At 50.3% G+C, this 17298-nt stretch overlaps 1 protein-coding gene across 1 annotated transcript in view; it reads right to left on the bottom strand.

Moving 5' to 3' along the window:
- Positions 1-14123, bottom strand: part of NLRP12 (NLR family pyrin domain containing 12) — a 27736-nt gene extending 13613 nt beyond the window's left edge. Inside the window, exons 1-4 of the mRNA XM_032388914.1 lie at positions 13841-14123; positions 8518-8598; positions 4043-5744; positions 224-394 (exon numbers count right to left, since the gene is read on the bottom strand). Coding sequence (XP_032244805.1) covers positions 224-394; positions 4043-5744; positions 8518-8598; positions 13841-14123 — 2237 coding nt within the window. The remainder of the gene's footprint in view (positions 1-223; positions 395-4042; positions 5745-8517; positions 8599-13840) is intronic.
- Positions 14124-17298: the final 3175 nt, after the last annotated feature.

Genomic DNA, 17298 nt, shown 5'->3' with positions numbered 1-17298 from the left:
CCCGGAACCCAGCAGCCCCGCCCACACCTGGACCCGGAACCCAGCAGTCCCGCCCACACCTGGACCCGGAACCGTGAGAAAATGAATTTCTGTTGGTTAAGCCCCCAAGTCTGTGGTGCTTCGTGAGGGCAGGGAGCGCGAGCACCACCGTCTAGTCTTTCTGACGGGGCCCCCTGAAGACGGGGCCCCCTGAAGACGGGGGTGCGGGCCCGCCGGGACTCACCTCAGGTTCTGAAGTTTGCAGTCGGGGTGTGCGAGCCCCCGACACAGCAGCCTCACGCCCCGGCTGCCCAGCGCGTTGCGGTGCAGAACCAGCTCCGTCAGGTTGGGACTGGTGCTCAGAGAGGCGGCAAGCTGTTTGCTGTAGGCCTCTGGCAAAACGTTCTCCTCGGGTCTGCACGGAGGGGACACAGGACGAAGCCTGGTTGTGCCCGACGCGGCACAGCGATTGGGCGGGGACTGTGTGTCACCTCCCGCTTTATGAAGCGTTTGTCATCTTTACTGGTTACTTTTCTAAAGTGGGCTCCAGCCGCACTCAGGGCTTGAACTCCCAACCCTGAGACAGGAGTTGCACACTCTATGGACTGAGCCGGCCAGGCGCCCCTCATGCGTGTATTTTAAATATCCCACTGTAATTATTATTATTATATATATATTTTTTCACAAGCATTAGCAGCCCACCCAGACAGGGCAGAAAATGTTCACGCTTTGCTCCTTGTTGATTTAACACCAGGGAGCCCTTTTCCACCCTTTTCCACCCTTTTCCACCCTTTTCCACCCTTTTCCATCCTTTTCCACTAATCAGCAGAGTGTGTGGGGGGAGGCCAGGTGCCCCGGCACTGGAGCCCCACTTCATCAGAGATTCTGGGGGTGCATCCCTGAAATCTGTGTTTTGGACAGCCTCCCGGGGGTTCTGCTCGCATTCCAGAAACACAGATGAACCTAGTGGTTTTCTGCAGTCCCTCCCTTTCTTCCCAGCTAATGAAATTACGAAGGTCTCTACTGAAGATCCAGAGCCAGAAATCATGAGCCTGTGGCCTGGGAGCTGAATTCCTCCAATGATTTATACATCAGGAGGCCTCACGTGAAAATAGGGGTTTCCACACTTTCTTCAAAAACCAAGTCCAGCTGCACAGGGACCTCATGAGCACGAGGCAACTGCGGGGCCCCCTAGCCGGGTGTGTGATGACCTTGTTCCATGAAACCTCAATGGTTTCATGGTGGCCAGCCTGCCGATATCTGACTCCTGTTCCCCGAGCATAGCAGCTTGAAACAACACAGTCGGTTATCTTCTAGTTCTGGAGGTCCGAAGTCTGAAAGGAGTCTCACGGGGTGAGTGTCCAGGCGGGTGTCTCACCTGGATAATCCAAGACAATCTCCCCCCCTCAAGATCCTGAATTTAATCACACCTGCAAAGTCCCTTTTAACCTGGGAGCTGACCTAGTCACAGATTCCAGGATTAGGGTGCGGGTGTCTTTGGGGGCGGGGGCATTATTCCACCCCCCACTCTAGCCTTGGCAAGCATTTGCATTTATAATTACCACTTAGGAGAGAATAGAAAGTATTTATATATTGGTCTCTGCCTCTGGTTCCTGGCACAGAGCCCCTAATACTTTTGTGATTTCCTAAGTGGTAAGGGCACTAGGACCATCTCATTCTAATATGTGGTCTTTGACCCCATCCCTGACCCAGGGCTCCTAAATCCTTTGGACTTCTTGGGTGATAGGAGAAGCTTTTGTTCTCATGAGGTGACTTGGGGTGAGCTTCTGGGTGGGGCTGGTGACCAGAAAGACCAAGCTATAATTAGAAGCTTTGCACTTTCTGGGGAATTTTGGGAGATATGTAATTCTGGAATCTCTAAAATCTTTATGACAGTCCCTCTGAATCAGCCTGGGATGGACAACGGGCTGACCCACACGGCACAGGGTATGACATGCGGCCAGTAGGGCCTCCTGATTTACTTCCAGTTATATAGTCTGTCTTAAAACCTACGTTTGGAGGCACCTGGGTGGCTCAGAACACACTACCCCAAGAGGTGGTGGCACTTCAGATGTCTTGAGCTGAAGGAGTCTGAGAAAGAGGCAGAGGCAGGAGGGTCACTGACCCCCTACCCCACCACCATCTGGCCCTTCTTCCCTGAGAGTGGATCAATCTCCGTCGTGAAGGGTCTCCTCCCTGTACCAGAAGGAAGAGGGGTGTGCTGATCACCAGAGAGTGAATTTCGGGCCAAGAAGTCTATATAAACAACCTTGTTACTTCATCACCTTGCACTGCCCCCCAGCCCAAAGGCCTTTGTCTTGTCAATTCTTTTCTTTTTTCTTTTAAGTAAACTCTACGCCCAATGTGGGGCTCAAACTTATGACCCCAAGTCCAAGAGTCACATGTTGCACTGACTGAGCCAGGCGCACCCCTAATTTCAGAGATATTTCATTTTATTTATTTTAGAGAGAGCACACCCAAGCAAGTGCATGTGAGGTGGGGGAGGGGCAGAGGGAGAGGGAGACAAGAAGTCGCCCCACAGAGCGGGGAGCCCCACGCAGGGCTCGATCCCAGGACCCTGAGATCATGACCCGAGCCGAAATCAAGAGTCGGACGCTTAACTGACTGAGCCACGCAGGAGCCCCTAATTTCAGAGATCCTTTAATGTAGCTTTCTATGTAATGACATGATAAAGCTGATTGGAAATTCAGCCTGACGTGTCCTCAGATGGCCTGTCAATTCTTTCCAAGTTGATTGTTTTTTATCCGAATGAATGAGAGCTTCCTGCTGTGGTGCGGGCTCCCAAGCATATGTGAAAATTCAATAAACTGTGTCTGCTTTTCTCCTGTGAATCTGTCATATGTCAGTTTAGTTCTTAGGCCCAGCCAGAGACCCAAAGAGAGAAGAAGAGAATTTTCCACCCCTACAGCTCCAAGACAAACCTGCACAAACACATCAGCCCATTAGTTCCCCCCATATTTCTGCCTTCCCCCAATTAACCTCCGGAGAAACTCAGTGTCCTTTTCCTTTGTCTTGCCACTTCTCTAAAATGTATTGTTCTTGTGTTAGGACGCCATAAAAGCCCAGGTTCTAACCAGCCCTTTGAGTTACTCATCTCTGGGGACTCCCAGGTGTAAGTGAGGACGAATTAATACACTTTTTTTTTTTTTTTTATGCCCAATGTGGTGCTTGAACTCATGACCCTGAGATTAAAAGTCACATGCTCTACTGACTGAACCACCCAGGCGCCCCAGAACTAATAAACATCTAATAACATCTTTGCTCTTCTCTGTTAATCTTTTGTCTGTTTAATTTACAGGCCTCCATACAAGACCTAAGAGGGTAGAAGGAAAAAGGATGATTTCCCTCCTCTGTTTTACTTACATTCAAATCTTTGTGTCTAAGATTACTCCTTGGGGAACCCAAACCAACACAAGGTCTTAGCCAAAAAGCCAAAAGAGTCACTTCTTCCGAGCTTCCCTCTTCCATCCCCCAGCCCTCCAGATCACTGTCTCTTAACACCACCCTGTTTTATTGTCCTTATAATGCTCCTCTCCATCTGAAACTACCTGAATGATCTTTTTTTTTTTTTTTTTGCTTGTTTGCCTTTTCTTTATTTACTGTTCATTGTCTCTCTCCCTTCCCATTAGGATGTCTGGGTTGGCGGGGGCACGGTTGGCTTACTCACACTGTCTGCACCCGATAGAAAAACACCCTTGATAATATTTGTCGGCTGGATACGCTGTCCTTGACTGGGGCCCCAATTTAGTCCAAATGGGTACTGTTTAAGATAGAACACTAACCTGGACACTGTTGACATTGGGGGCCAGACCATCCTCTGTGGTGGGGGCCGTCCTGGGCACTCTGGGGTGTCTTTGCAGCATCCCTGGCCTGCACCCCCCAAATGCCCCAGCAGCCCCCTACCTCCTCTAGTTGTGACGACCCAACATTTCTCCAGATATTGCCAAGTATCTCCTGGGGTGGCGACAACATCAACCCCAGTTGAGGACACCAACGCGGTTGAGAGCAAGAACTTGGAGAGCGAGCCCCACCGAGTACTTACGACTGTGCCGGCAGCGTCTGGGGCCCCGAAGCCCATCTCCCCCCATCGTCCTCGTCCGTGCTGTAGGCAACCCCGTGCAAATGCAGCACCAGGGTGCTCCTGCAGTTCTTCACACAAAAGGAGGAAATCACGTGCTCCATCTTGGTGGCCATGTTGCTGACCACGACCACTTGGAAGTGGCTCAGGGCCTGTTGGATAAAATCCTCCTCCTGGATCTCGTACAGACAGCTGAAGAGCTCCAGGGAGCCCTGCTGCAGAGTAGAGCCCTCGCTCTGAGCTTTGCTTTGGATCCACTGCAGTAGCTCTACCTTGATGTGAGGCGAGACTTTCCAGCAAAGACTCTTCTCCAGGTAGCTTCTCATCTCCTCATTCAGGAGTCCAAACAGGAAACGGACGGTGAGGGCCAAGAAGCTCCGTTCTGAAAACCCGTACTCAGCCAGCAGCCTTGTCACGGTCTGCTCCGGGCCGGACCCACCCTCCCCGGGATCCAGGAGGTAGTACATGGCAGCGAAGAATTCCTGGAAGCTCAGGTGGATGAAGCTGTAGAACTTTTCACAGTTGATATCCTTCTGGAAGATGTTCATGTTGAGGAAGGAAGATACGTCTGCCCCATCTAGGCCATGCTTCCGGAGGTCCCGCTCCTCAAACAGGATCTTCTGATTCCAGAGGCCGTCTGCTGCCAAGGAGCACAGCCCTCTCTGGTTGGGTGGGGGCTGGAGGGTTGGGCTCCCCGGCTTGGGCTGCATCAGACTCAGGAAGTACAGCATGTACACCGCTGTGGTGGTCTTGGATGTCTGCCTTAGGAGCCCCCCATCCTCCAGCTGCTGCTTGAGGCAGGTGCAAACGACCCAGCACACCATGGGGACGAAGCACAAAGTGAAGAGGGGCTCGTTGTCCCTCACGAAATGGAAGACTTGGCCAGCCTGCTCCACGTTGTGGAAATACTTGTAGAAGTACTCCTTCCTTTCTGCCTCAGAGAAGCCCAGGATCTCCACATGCCTGGGGTGCTCCAGCCAGCGGTGGAGCTTCTCCAAAGCGGTGGGCCTGGTGGTGATGAGCACCGACAGCTCGGGCAGCAGCTTCTTCCGAATCAGGCTGCAAAGGAGAAGCTCTGTGGGCCGTTTCTCCTCCCAAGAGAGGCACCAGGGGCCCTGAGGGTCGTGGAAAGAGGGTTTTAGCTCATCAAAGCCGTCAATAATGAATAGGAGGCGCTCAGGCACTCGGACAAGCTCCTGGAGGGGCACGCTGGGCTCAGGCCAGCAGCTGGAGATGAGGTCTTGGGCGCTCTGCTCGGTGGTGCTCTGGTTCATCTCCCTGCAGTTGATGTAGAAGACGTAATCAAACCTGTCCTGGAAGAGCCTCCCGTCGGCCCAGTCCAGCATCACCTTGTGGGCCAGCATGGACTTGCCCATCCCCGCTGCTCCCTGCAGGACCACAGTGCGTGGCGGCTCGGGGCGCTCCTCGTCGGGCTCAAAGAGGGTCTCCATCTGGATGAAGCTGGCCTGGTGTCCCACGGTTCTCGCCTGTCCCCAGCCAGTGTCCAAAAGCTTCTGCTGGGCCCACATGGGGTTTGAGTGTTCCTTCACCAGGAGGAGACGGGTGAACCTGTGGCTGAGGTTGACGCATTCCCCTAGGCGCGCATTGCGGTCTTCCATCAGCCGGAACTTCCTGCGGACATAGTCCCTGTAGGTTTCCCGGGGATCTAACGGGCAGGAATGAGGGGTGCGTGGGACACTCATCAGCAACCGTTCACGGACTCATGAGTTAAAGCAAACCACAGTCTAGTACCTACTTGTTCTGCAATATCCATGGGACGGTTTTCTGGATGGAGCCTGGGAACCTTGGTACTTCTCTATCAAGATCTCCCCTTTCCTTGGGAAGCAGAGGCGCTAACATGGGAACTATCCTTACAGAGTATTCTATCCTTGCTACTCAAACGGTGGTCCACGCCCAGGAGCTGATGGAAGACCACAAGGGCACCTAAGGAAGGCGTCAATCTCAGCCACAGGTTCGCTCGGGTCCTCCCGGTGAAGAGACACTGAAATCCCCTGTGGGCTCACAAGGAGCAGGTGAGAAATGCAAACGTGAGCCCCACTCCCCAGCTGCTGAATCAGAAACTGCATTTCTAACAAGCCTGCTGCGTGATCTGCACGCACGTTTAAGTTTGAGAAGACAGTGCGGCCAGGTTTTCCGTGCCCCCTTTGAAAAAAGGCAGATTCGCATCTGCACCAGAGAACTTACCTGTTCTGTAAGTTCCGTGCTTAAAGTCTCTTTGGGAAATCAACTTGGTATGGAAGTGAATGCGTAATCTAGAACAGTGGTGCTCAGCAGGGTGATGGGGTCCCCCCTAGGGGATTTCTGGCAAGGTCTGGAGATATTTTGGGCTGCAGCAACTAGGGGAGGGGGGGGCAGGCTACTACCATCTAGTGGGTGGAGGCCAGGGATGCTGCTTAACATCCTACAGTGCCCAGGATACCCCACAACAGAGAATGATCCAGCCCAAACTGCCAGTGGTGCCCAGGTGGGGGAACCCTGGTCCAGATAATAATGTATCCTTTTATATTTGGATGTCACCAGAGGCCCATACTGTCTGCCCAAAGGAAGGTAAACAAGAGATCTAAATTTGATCCCAGGACTCTCTCGAAAGGAATGCATGTACTCTTATATTTTTAATTGTAGTAAGATATACATAACCTAAAATTTAGCATTTTTACCATTTTTTTTTAAAGATTTTATTTATTTATTTGAGAGAGAGAGAATGAGAGAGAGCACATGAGAGGGGGGAGGGTCAGAGGGAGAAGCAGACTCCCTGCCGAGCAGGGATCCCGATGCGGGACTCGATCCAGGGACTCCAGGATCATGACCTGAGCTGAAGGCAGTTGCTTAACCAACTGAGCCACCCAGGCGCCCGCATTTTTACCATTTTTAAGTGTTTGATGGACTCAGTGACATCACGTGCATTTGCGAACTTGTGCAGTCATCACCACTATCCATTTCCAGAACTTTCCCATCATGCTCAACGGAAACTCTGTGCCTATTAAACACTAACTCCTCATTCCTCCCCCTACCCCAGCCCCTGGCGACCACTTTCTGTCTCATGAATATGACTACTTTAGGTACCTCATATAAGTGAAATCACACAGGATCTGTCTTTTTGTGTTGGCTCATTTGACTTGGCATAATGCTTTCAAAGTATATCCATGCTGTAGCAAGTATCAGAATTTCATTCCTTTTTAAGTCTGAATAATATTCCATTGTATGCATATGGTATACATGTATATGGAATAGATACATATATATATACACCATATTTTGTTTATCCATTCATCTGTTGATAAAGTCATTTTATTAGCTCCCTTAATGTGTATTAATAAATATTAATACTTCTAGATTCATAAATACACACCAGTTGTCCTTCTCTTTTGTCAACAGTGATTCTATTTCATGTAGAAAACATTTTTCAATTGAACAAAGATAATTGTGACAGTAATGTTCAGATTCTGTAAAAGTCTTAGTCTTTTCCTGTAGAGAAAGTGTTCTTATTTTGAGACACAGAGAACATTAGGAAAATAGAAAAGCTTAAAATAAGGATGAGAACAAAGATGGAGTTACAGTATTTGGCCATGTGCTATGCCCAGTGCATTAAGGAGCCTTGAAAGGTGTCCAGAATCATTGGTGTTATTGTTGATGATGGTGCTGTCTGTCCCGCAACCCATACTCATTTCTTCCTTGCCAACAATCCTGATTTTATTAAGGTAATGGTGCTGATCCCTTGGTTCCAGTGAATGCTGTCCCTTCACGAGCCCCGGAGGATGCATGTTGGCTAAACCAGTCGTGAGCAATCTCATTCCCTGTTGCTAGTGGCTAGTCTGGGAATGTGCCCCAGTCCCCACCAAGGGGGGGAGGGGGATGACCACTGGGAAGGGGGAAGCGCATTGAAAGGATTTTATTCCTGAATAAAACGATACCCTGTCGAGGAAGAAAACCTTCTGTCTCTCTTTTCTCCCCTGCTTGGAGTTCACTTGCATGGTTTGGTTGCCACCTTGCAACGTGAGGTGACAAGTCTCAGGACAAATGAACCAGTAAGAAGTTGGGGCTTTGATGGTGGGTTTTTTTTTTTTTTAAGATTTTATTTATTTATTTGACAGAGAGAGACATAGTGAGAGAGAGCGCACAAGCAGGCAGAGGGAGAGGGAGAAGTAGGCTTCCCACTGAGCAGGGAGCCTGATGCGGGGCTTGATCCCAAGACCCCGGGATCATGACCTGAGCCCAAGGCAGACGCTTAACCGACTGAGCCACCCAGGCGCCCCTACGGTGTTGTTGATCTACTACATCAACTCTGCAACCACCCAGCCCAAGATTTCTTGTTATATGCAAACATTAAATAAATGTCTTTTTTTTGCTTGATCTACTGTGTTGGATAGTCTGATTCATGTGGCTTGTGCATTCTACAAGCTACATGGCTCATAGCTCACCTCTTCTTGGAGCTCCAGGAAAGACTTCCAGAGAACATGCTGACTGGCTTCCCAGTGAGGATGGGCCACCAGGCGGAGTATCTGGAAGAGACATTTTAGGAGATCAGCTAGTATTTTTCTGGCTAGCTCGCTATGATATTAGCTATTGTGCATACCTGAAACAAATATAACTCATATGTCAATTTAAAAAATATTAGTTACTATTACATCAAACTGTCTAATGATAATTCTCTGCCCACCCACACCCCGAATGTTTGGCAGTCACCTCACGTGCACTGTTGAAAACACTTGTGCTTCGTAACCCACTCTCCTTCCTGGGTGCACATCATGGTGATTGGCCCCTCCATCCATCCAACAAATCCCCTCAGGCAGGAAGTTGTGAGTCAGCTTGGATTCCCTCCCTCTCCTTCAGTCCTTGGCCATGTCTCATCCATCCATGCACGCACCCACCTACCCATCCATCCATCCATCCAACAAATATACATATATTGGGCACCAATGTTATCCAGGCATTTTGCTAGCATTGGATACACAGCAATAAACAAGGGCTCTGCTCCATGAACCTTACGTTCTAGCAGTGTGGGGAGTTGAGTACATCAAAAATGAACACTTCAGGCACCTGGGTGGCTCAGGCAGTTAAGCACCTGACTTTGGCTCAGGTCATGATCTAGGGGTCCTGGGATCCAGACCCAGGCTAGCTGCTCTGGGCTCAGCGGGGAGTCTGCTTCTCCCTCTCCTTCTGCCCCTCCCCCTGCTCATGCTCTGTTTCTCTCTCAAATAAATGAATAAAATCTTTTAAAAAATTTTAAAAATAAGCACTTCATATAACTTCAGATAATGATGAAAGTTGTTATCTACAATTAAACAAGGGTACATAACAGAGTGATTGAAAGTAGTATTTTAGTTTAGGTGGCCAGGAAAGGATTTTCTGTGGATGTACTGTAAGATCAAAAATTCCCAATGTTTCCTGGGCGTCTTTGAGCCTCACTGGACCCCAAAATGTGAGCCTAAGTGTGAGTTCTGGTGCTCTGGCCAGGTATGCCCTCACCTAGTGGGGCAGCCTCCCCACTTGACTAGTTTTCCTAGCAGAAGTAGACCAGCTGCCCCCCACCTCATCCCCTATCTCCTAGACCTAGTGCACCTCACCTGGTGGTCCTCATTCTCGAAAATTCCAGTTCCCTGCTGGCCCATGAAATCATTCAAACAAGTCAATCTCATCCTTTTTTCAGGAATCACAAAGCACCCCATGCTCCTGTGTCTACAAAGCCTGCCTCCCACAGCCCCTGCGGGTTCACTGTATTCCTGAGTGCAACCCTGTGAGACCTGCGTGGTGCATGGGGTCTCCTCCCCTGGGCTGTGAGTGCATGTGACTGTTGTCAGTCTCATCTGTCCTGGGTTTGGTGTCATGTGTCCAGCTATCCAAAACCATTTAGGGAGGGCTATCTCTCCTCCATCAATGGGGTGAATAGGGGGGTAATCAGAACACGGTATAAGACACTTAATCCAAGATCTAAATGGCAAGCAAAGTTGTTCTAAGCAGGAAAAAAAACAAAAACCAAAAAACACAGCAAGGGTAAAAGTCCTGGGGAAGAACACAACGACACAAGAGAGGAATGAAGTTGGAGTGGAATGAGCTTCAGGGTAAGTGCTGGGTGGGTTTGGAGAGACAGGCTCAGCCAGATCTTGTGGGAGCAGGTTGAGGAGTTTGGATTACATTCTATTCACAACAGAGGGCTTTGGAGGATTCAAAACAAGGGAGGGGAATGATTTAATCAATGGTTGTAAAGATTATTGTGCCTGCTGAGCGGGAAAAGCCTGTAAGAAGCCGTGGGGAATGGGGGTGGGGTGGGAAGCAAAGCAGAGCTAGGGGCAGTTAGCCAAGCGCAAGGTGGGTTACCCACTGGGTGGCAGCAGTGGGAGGCAGTGCTTGGAGCTGGAAGTACTGGGATTTGCCAAAAACCGGATGTGTGAGGTTGTAGGAAACAAGGACTTGAGGTGATGCCCAAGGAAAACTAATCACAAATGACAGAAATCAGACTTCACGCTCATTAGGATGGCTGCTTTATTTTAATTTTTTTATTTTTTTAAAGATTTTATTTATGTGACAGAGAGAGACACAGCGAGAGAGGGAACACAAGCAGGGGGAGTGGGAGAGGGAGAAGCAGGCTTCCCGCTGAGCTGGGAGCCCAATGCGGGGCTCGATCCCAGGACCCTGGGATCATGACCTGAGCCGAAGGCAGACGCCTAACCGACTGAGCCACCCAGGCGCCCCATGGATGGCTGCTTTAAACAAATATAACAGAGGGGTAGCATTGCTGGCTCAACCGGTGGATTGTGCAGCTCCTTAGCCCAGGGCAATGAGTTCGAGCCCCACCTGGGGCACAGAGATTACTTTTTTAAAAAAATGGGGGGGGGGCGCCTGGGTGGCTCAGTTGGTTAAGCGACTGCCTTCGGCTCAGGTCATGATCCTGGAGTCCCGGGATCGAGTCCCGCATCGGGCTCCCTGCTCAGCAGGGAGTCTGCTTCTCCCTCTGACCCTCCCCCCTCTCATGCTCTCTCTATCTCATTCTCTCTCTCAAATAAATAAATAAAATCTTTAAAAAAAAAATAAAAAAAATAAATAAAAATAAAAAAATGGGGGGGAAAAAGACACAAAAATCTAGAGATAGGTGTTGGCGGGGATGTGGGAAAATTGGAAACCTCGTGCACTGTGGTGAGAATGTAAAATGGGGCAGCCACGATGGAAAACAATGCATTCCTTAAAATATTAAAATAGAATTACCATTTGATCCAGCAATTTCATTTCTGAGTACACACTCAGAATAATTGAAAGCAGAGTCTCGAAGAGATATTTGTACACCCATGTTAACAACAGCGTTATTTACAATAACCAAAAGGTAAGAGCAACCCAAGGGCTCATCAAGAGATGAATGAATTAAAATGTAATGTGTGTGTGTGTGTGTGTGTATTCCACACGATGGAATATTATTCAGCCTTAAAAAGGAAGAAAACTCTGACACATGCTATAACATGGATGAGTCTTGAAACCATTATGCTGGGTGAAATAAGACAGTCACAAAAAGACACTCTATGAATCCACTTCTATGACATATCTAGAAGAGTCCAATTCATTTATAATAATTTTGTTATGTGTATTTTACCACAATTAAAAAAAAAAGCGGGCGCCTGGGTGGCTCAGTCAGTAAAGTGTCTGCCTTTGGCTCAGGTCATGATCCCAGGGTCCTGGGATTGAGTCGCATGTCGGGCTTCTTGCTCAGCAGGGAGTCTGCTTCTCCCTCCCCCTCTGCCAGCCGCTCTGCCTACTTGTGCTCTCTCTATCTCTCTGTCAAATAAACAAAATCTTTAAAAATAAATAAATAAATAAAATTAAAAAAGGCGATCAGTGAATATTACAGCTGACAAAGACGTCAGAGATATTTTTTTGTTTTTTTGGGTTTTTTTAAAGATTTTATTTATTCATTTGAGACACCCAGAGATACAGAGAGAGAGCACGAGCTGGGGGAGAGGCAGGGGGAGTGGCAGAGGCAGAGGGAGAAGCAGGCTCCCTGCTGAGCCAGGAGCCCGATGTGCGGCTCGATCCCAGGACCCTAGGATCATGACCTGAGCCAAAGGCAGCCGCTTAACCGACTGAGCCACCCAGGCGCCCCCAGAGATGTTTTATCTTAGTATTTTCTGAAGTGTGCCATAAACACCACCCACATCCAAATGCAGATTCCTGGTGCCCCTAACCTGCTGGTCTTGGATTCTACCTTCCCAGCAGGGTGTCTGGATGATTCCCACGCACATTAACATGCGAGAACCCCTGAGCTAGTCCAGTCCCTTTTGTCTTACTGATGAGGCAACAGAGGCCCAGAGAGGTACACCGATTTTCCAGCACCACACAGCTGGAAATAAGCTAAGCTTCAGACCATGGGGCTGCCTTTCGATGAATTGAAAGGACACGGTCTGGAGAAGGATGCTTGCCAAAGTCATCAGTTGTGATGCTGGGGAGAGGTTTAGGTGCAATGGGAGAAGGGGGGGGCACTTCATACTTGTATATTATTTGAATTTCCTATAAGAAGTATGTAGAACTTCTATAAGTAAAACAATTATATGAGATCATAAATGAATACATTTATCCTTTTTTCTTTATTGCTGATAGCGCTTTCATTTTCATAGGTGTCCTTGAGTAAAGATGGAACGTCTCACACTCCCACAGTCCGAGGCCTCTGCAATGTTCTCCGACGATGGAGACAGGGAGAGAAGGAGCCACCTGAGACCGGACCTGAGGAGGCCTCTTGTCATCACGCCTCACCAGCTCAAGAGAGTCTGCCGCTAAATTTCTATGAATTACAAGCCAGTGGGCATCACATTGGGCACTTCAAATCAGCCCTCCGGGGAGTATTTACACCATGGAGAGTAGCAAATTCTACAAAGCAGGGTCTCTGTTTTCTCATCCTCGCCACCCTCAACAGCAGCTGGTATCCGCTGAGCGCCGCCTGAAACCCTCTGCGGGTTTTAACCCAGGAGCTCTCGTCTGGGGGCAAATCGTGTTTTTCTTTCTTAAAGATTTTATTTATTTATTTGAGAGAGAGAATGAGATAGAGAGAGCATGAGAGGGGGGAGGGGCAGAGGGAGAAGCAGACTCCCCGCTGAGCAGGGAGCCCGATGCGGGACTCGATCCCAGGACTCCAGGATCATGACCTGAGCCGAAGGCAGTCGCTTAACCAACTGAGCCACCCAGGCGCCCCAAATCGTGTTTTTCTGAGCCTCAGTTTCCTTACCTCTATAACAGGGGTGATCATAACAATATCTCTCACACAGCACTGAAAGCGCGGAGCGCGCGTCCTTGGGCACCGTGGAAAGCGCGGAGCGCGCGTCCTTGGGCACCGTGGAAAGCGCGGAGCGCGTCCTGTGCACCGTGGAAAGCGCGGAGCGCGCGTCCTTGGGCACCGTGGAAAGCGCGGAGCGCGTCCTGTGCACCGTGGACGCCGTGTTATGGGAGGGAGTGGGTGTTAGCAGCACCGGGATTATCTCACAGGACAGGAGATACAGTAAGAGAAATCCGGGCGCTGCAGAAGCCAGCCGGGGTGGTTGAGGGCCGGGGGCAGGCCCGGGGGCAGGGGGGGGGGGGGGAAGAACCCGCGCACGAGATAGTGCCTCCTGGGTTCTGATGGCGAAGCAGGGGTTTTCCCGGCAGAGCGAGGGCGTCGCGGGCAGACGCAGCGCGAGCAAGGCCAAGGGCAGAAGCGAGAGCCGGGTCTCGTGCGCGCGGCGACTGTCGCTAGCGGAAGGGCCCCCGGCGGGCCTGCGGCGTCCTTACCCCTCACCGGGTCCTCTCTCTGTCCTCTCTCCCACAGGTCCCGCCGGTTGATGCGCTGGAAGAGGCCCAGCGCCAGCGGCCAGGCGGCGTCCGGCCCGCAGTGGGCCACCAGCAGCTGGGCCGTGTCAAGCGGCCCGGCCGGCTCCAGCCGCCCCCAGGGGATCCTGCCCGCCTCCACCTCGGTGCCCAGGTACAGCTTGAATTTCTTCAGCTCCACGGCCTCCAGTTCTTCCAGGTAGGCCGAGAGGCGACAGAGGCCGTCGCTGGCCGGGGCTCGGGGCATGGGGGTGTCGTGCCCCGCGAAGGGCGGAAGCCGGAGCCCAGCGTGGGCGATGCCAGCGCGCCCACCGTCGGCGGCTCCTCAGGCCAGGCTGCAGGAGCGAGAGAGCCAAGTCCTAGTGTTGAAATAAAGCTCCCCCCCCCGACACCCGGGGGGACGCCTGCCCTGCCCCACGACGCACCAGTGGGTGTTCCCTTCCAAGAAGAGGAACTTGGTCAGATTAGGAAATCCCAGGAGCCATTCCACCGTGAGAAACACTTTCACTTCTGCTCCCTCTTCCCGGATCCCTTGGCCAAGAGCCCTACTCCTTCCTTGATCCTTCCGGCTGTTTCTCTTGGCGCTCGTGTGCCTGTGGTCCTACGGGTTATTATCAAACGAGCTACCGCCCCTCCTCGCGGGATCCTCTCTGCTGGTATCGGACTTGGACAGGGAACCTGCAACGGCAGATGGCCCCTGAGCCAGAGGGACGTGAAATGTGGGCAAATGTGAGCCAACCTCCCTTCCAGGTAGAAGCGTGAAGAACCTTAACTTGCAGGGGGCCTGCTGTTTTCTCTTTTCTTGGCCCCAACACTGCCATATACCTACCACTGTGTGGTAGGATAATGGTCCCCCAAAGATGTCTGTGTCCCAATCCCCGAATCACTGAAATGCTACCTTAGGTAGCAAAAGAGGCTTTGCAGACGTGATTAAATGTAAGGCTCTTGAGACAGGGACATCGCCGTGAATTGTCCCGGTGGGCTTGGTGTCATCACAAAGAGGACCAGAGTCAGAGGCAAGAGAGATGGAAGCAGAGGAAGGAGTGATATGATTGATATCTGGCTGGAAAAGGCAAGAAATGGATTCTCATCTGGAACCTCCAAAGGAACAGCCTGCTGACACCCTGATTTTAGCCGCCTTTCGAACTTCTGACCTCCAAAACTGTAAAATAGTCGATGTGTGTAGTGGGGATTTGTTACAGCAGCATAAAAAACTGATACAGACTCTTGTCTGCGCTGGACCAGAAATGAAAAGAACGTAGATGTAACCAGGGCTGACAGACTCACAGTGAACTTGTAGGGAAACATGTTGATGTAGGTCACGAAGAGGGAGGGCTCGTTCCTTACTGCGGCGTACCTCAGCCAAGACTGACTGGCATAGGGATTTAATGATTTTGGGAGGGCGGTCAAAGCAGCACTGCTTCACTTAGGATGCCTTGGGCTGAAACTAGGGATCCTAATTTCAGTGCCTTAAACAATAAGGAGAAACAAACTACAACTACAAGAAATAATATGGATGGATCCTATGGGCATAATGTTAAACAAGAGAAGGCAGATATTAAGAAGTGTGTTCTATAGAATTACATTTGTATGAAATTCAAAAACAGGTAAAACCAATGAACAGTGTTGGGAGTTAAGGTATCAGTTGCCCTGGGAAGGGGGTCCAATTCAGCCCCAACAGTTCTGATCGCCATTCTCTTCCCAACAACTAGACCAGCACCGGAAATGCTGTAAATGCCCCATTGTATTTGATGAGATATATAATGAATGAATCACACATACATATAACATTTTATGTGACCCAAGGTGGAGACATCACCTAAGGGAGGGCACAGTATTTGAAGAAAAAATATATGTATTTTGTTAAACTACTTGGAATGAAAAGGAGACCTTAAAGCTATGTCCAGCCTATGGGCAGTGCAGGCTAGATCATCCTGCGTGCGAAAAGGAAAGCAGAGAAAAATGGGGGGAAGGGGATAGAGAAAGTGGGGAAGGCTTTCTGTGAGATGATAATACCTTCCTCACTTGCATATGAAAATTGTGGAATGCTTGATGGGGGTGGGGAACTCTGGTGGACAGTTGTGAAGGGATTTTTATATTTTTATTATTGGTCTGGATTGCTTAGGAAGATAAAATGATCGACCTGAAACAGGAGACAGGGGATTAGGAATGTTTTCCCACCGGGACTCAAATGTGAGTGGCTCCCATAGGTAGCAGGGAGTCGGTGAGTGTTTCTGTGCGTGCCAACAACGTGAAGACAGCATTTGGGGGAGTTCCTGCTGCTGACTTTCTGGGGACAGCAGTGCAACATGGAGATCCCCACACGTGTCTCTCTCCCCCACCCTGTGCCCCACCACCTCGCTAGGAGTGTGCCCCTGGAAGAGTCACCTTACCTTCACTCCAAACCTCTGAAGGCTTCGCCAAGGAATGAAGAAATAGGACGCAGGACAAGTCTTTACATAACCTATGTAAAATGGGAATCTCAGAGGTGAAGTATTGGGATCTGACCCTCAAATGTGCCCTACTTTTCCTACTTTCACTAACTACTGGGGCCTCCATGAGGCTACCCGTCCAGCTGCATTTGCTGTTAGAGGCAGGGACGGGACAGATATGCTCAAAGGGGAGGGGAGGGACTATGAGAGCCAGTAAATGCTTTCTGGACTCAGAATACAGCAGCACTCACAATACACAAAGACTATAGCTTCGGAGGAGGTTATTTAAAGAGTGGGATTGGGATTAGTGATCATTGCTGGGTACGATCTCAAAATCATGAGCCCAGTGCTTCTCAAACCTCAATTGTACATGAATCACCTGGGGATCTTATTAAAATAAGGATTCTGGGGGCTCCTGGGTGGCTCAGTCATTAAGCATCTGCCTTCGGCTCAGGTCATGATCCTGGGGTCCTGGGATCGAGCCCCGCATCGGGCTCCCTGCTCGGCGGGAAGCCTGCTTCTCCCTCTCCCACTCCCCCTGCTTGTGTTCCCTCTCTCACTGTGTCTCTGTCAAATAAATAAATAAAATCTTAAAAAAAAAAAAAAAGTTAAGTCCAGGGACAGTCCTTGCTAGGGGCACAGCTGACCTAGGTAGACAACCTAGCCATGGGGAACCTCTTTGCTCTGCTTTCTTCTGCATTTGTTTCGTTGCCTACAGATCTCCGCATCCCATGTCAGCTCACTGAGCAACACCTGCCAGGTAAGATTCTGCCCACTGTGTCCCGGAAGGGGAGCCCCGCTTTCCCACAGCTCTCATTGGCCAGATTCAGTCACATGCCCACCTGCTTCTGATTGGTCAGCCAAAGCCTGGTGCCAAAGGCTGTGCTCCACGTGGCCTGAAAGTTAGGGGGAGGTGGGTTGGGGGGTTGGGAGACATTTCTGTAACCAGAAGAGTGGGATCCAGATGCTGAGCAGGTGTCCATACCATGG

The sequence above is a fragment of the Phoca vitulina genome, unplaced genomic scaffold (assembly GCF_004348235.1).
Source record: "Phoca vitulina isolate PV1807 unplaced genomic scaffold, GSC_HSeal_1.0 scaffold52, whole genome shotgun sequence".
In the NCBI taxonomy this organism is placed as follows: Eukaryota; Metazoa; Chordata; class Mammalia; order Carnivora; family Phocidae; genus Phoca; species Phoca vitulina.
Note: the sequence above shows the minus strand (reverse complement) of the source record. Positions and strands in the feature narration are given on the sequence as shown.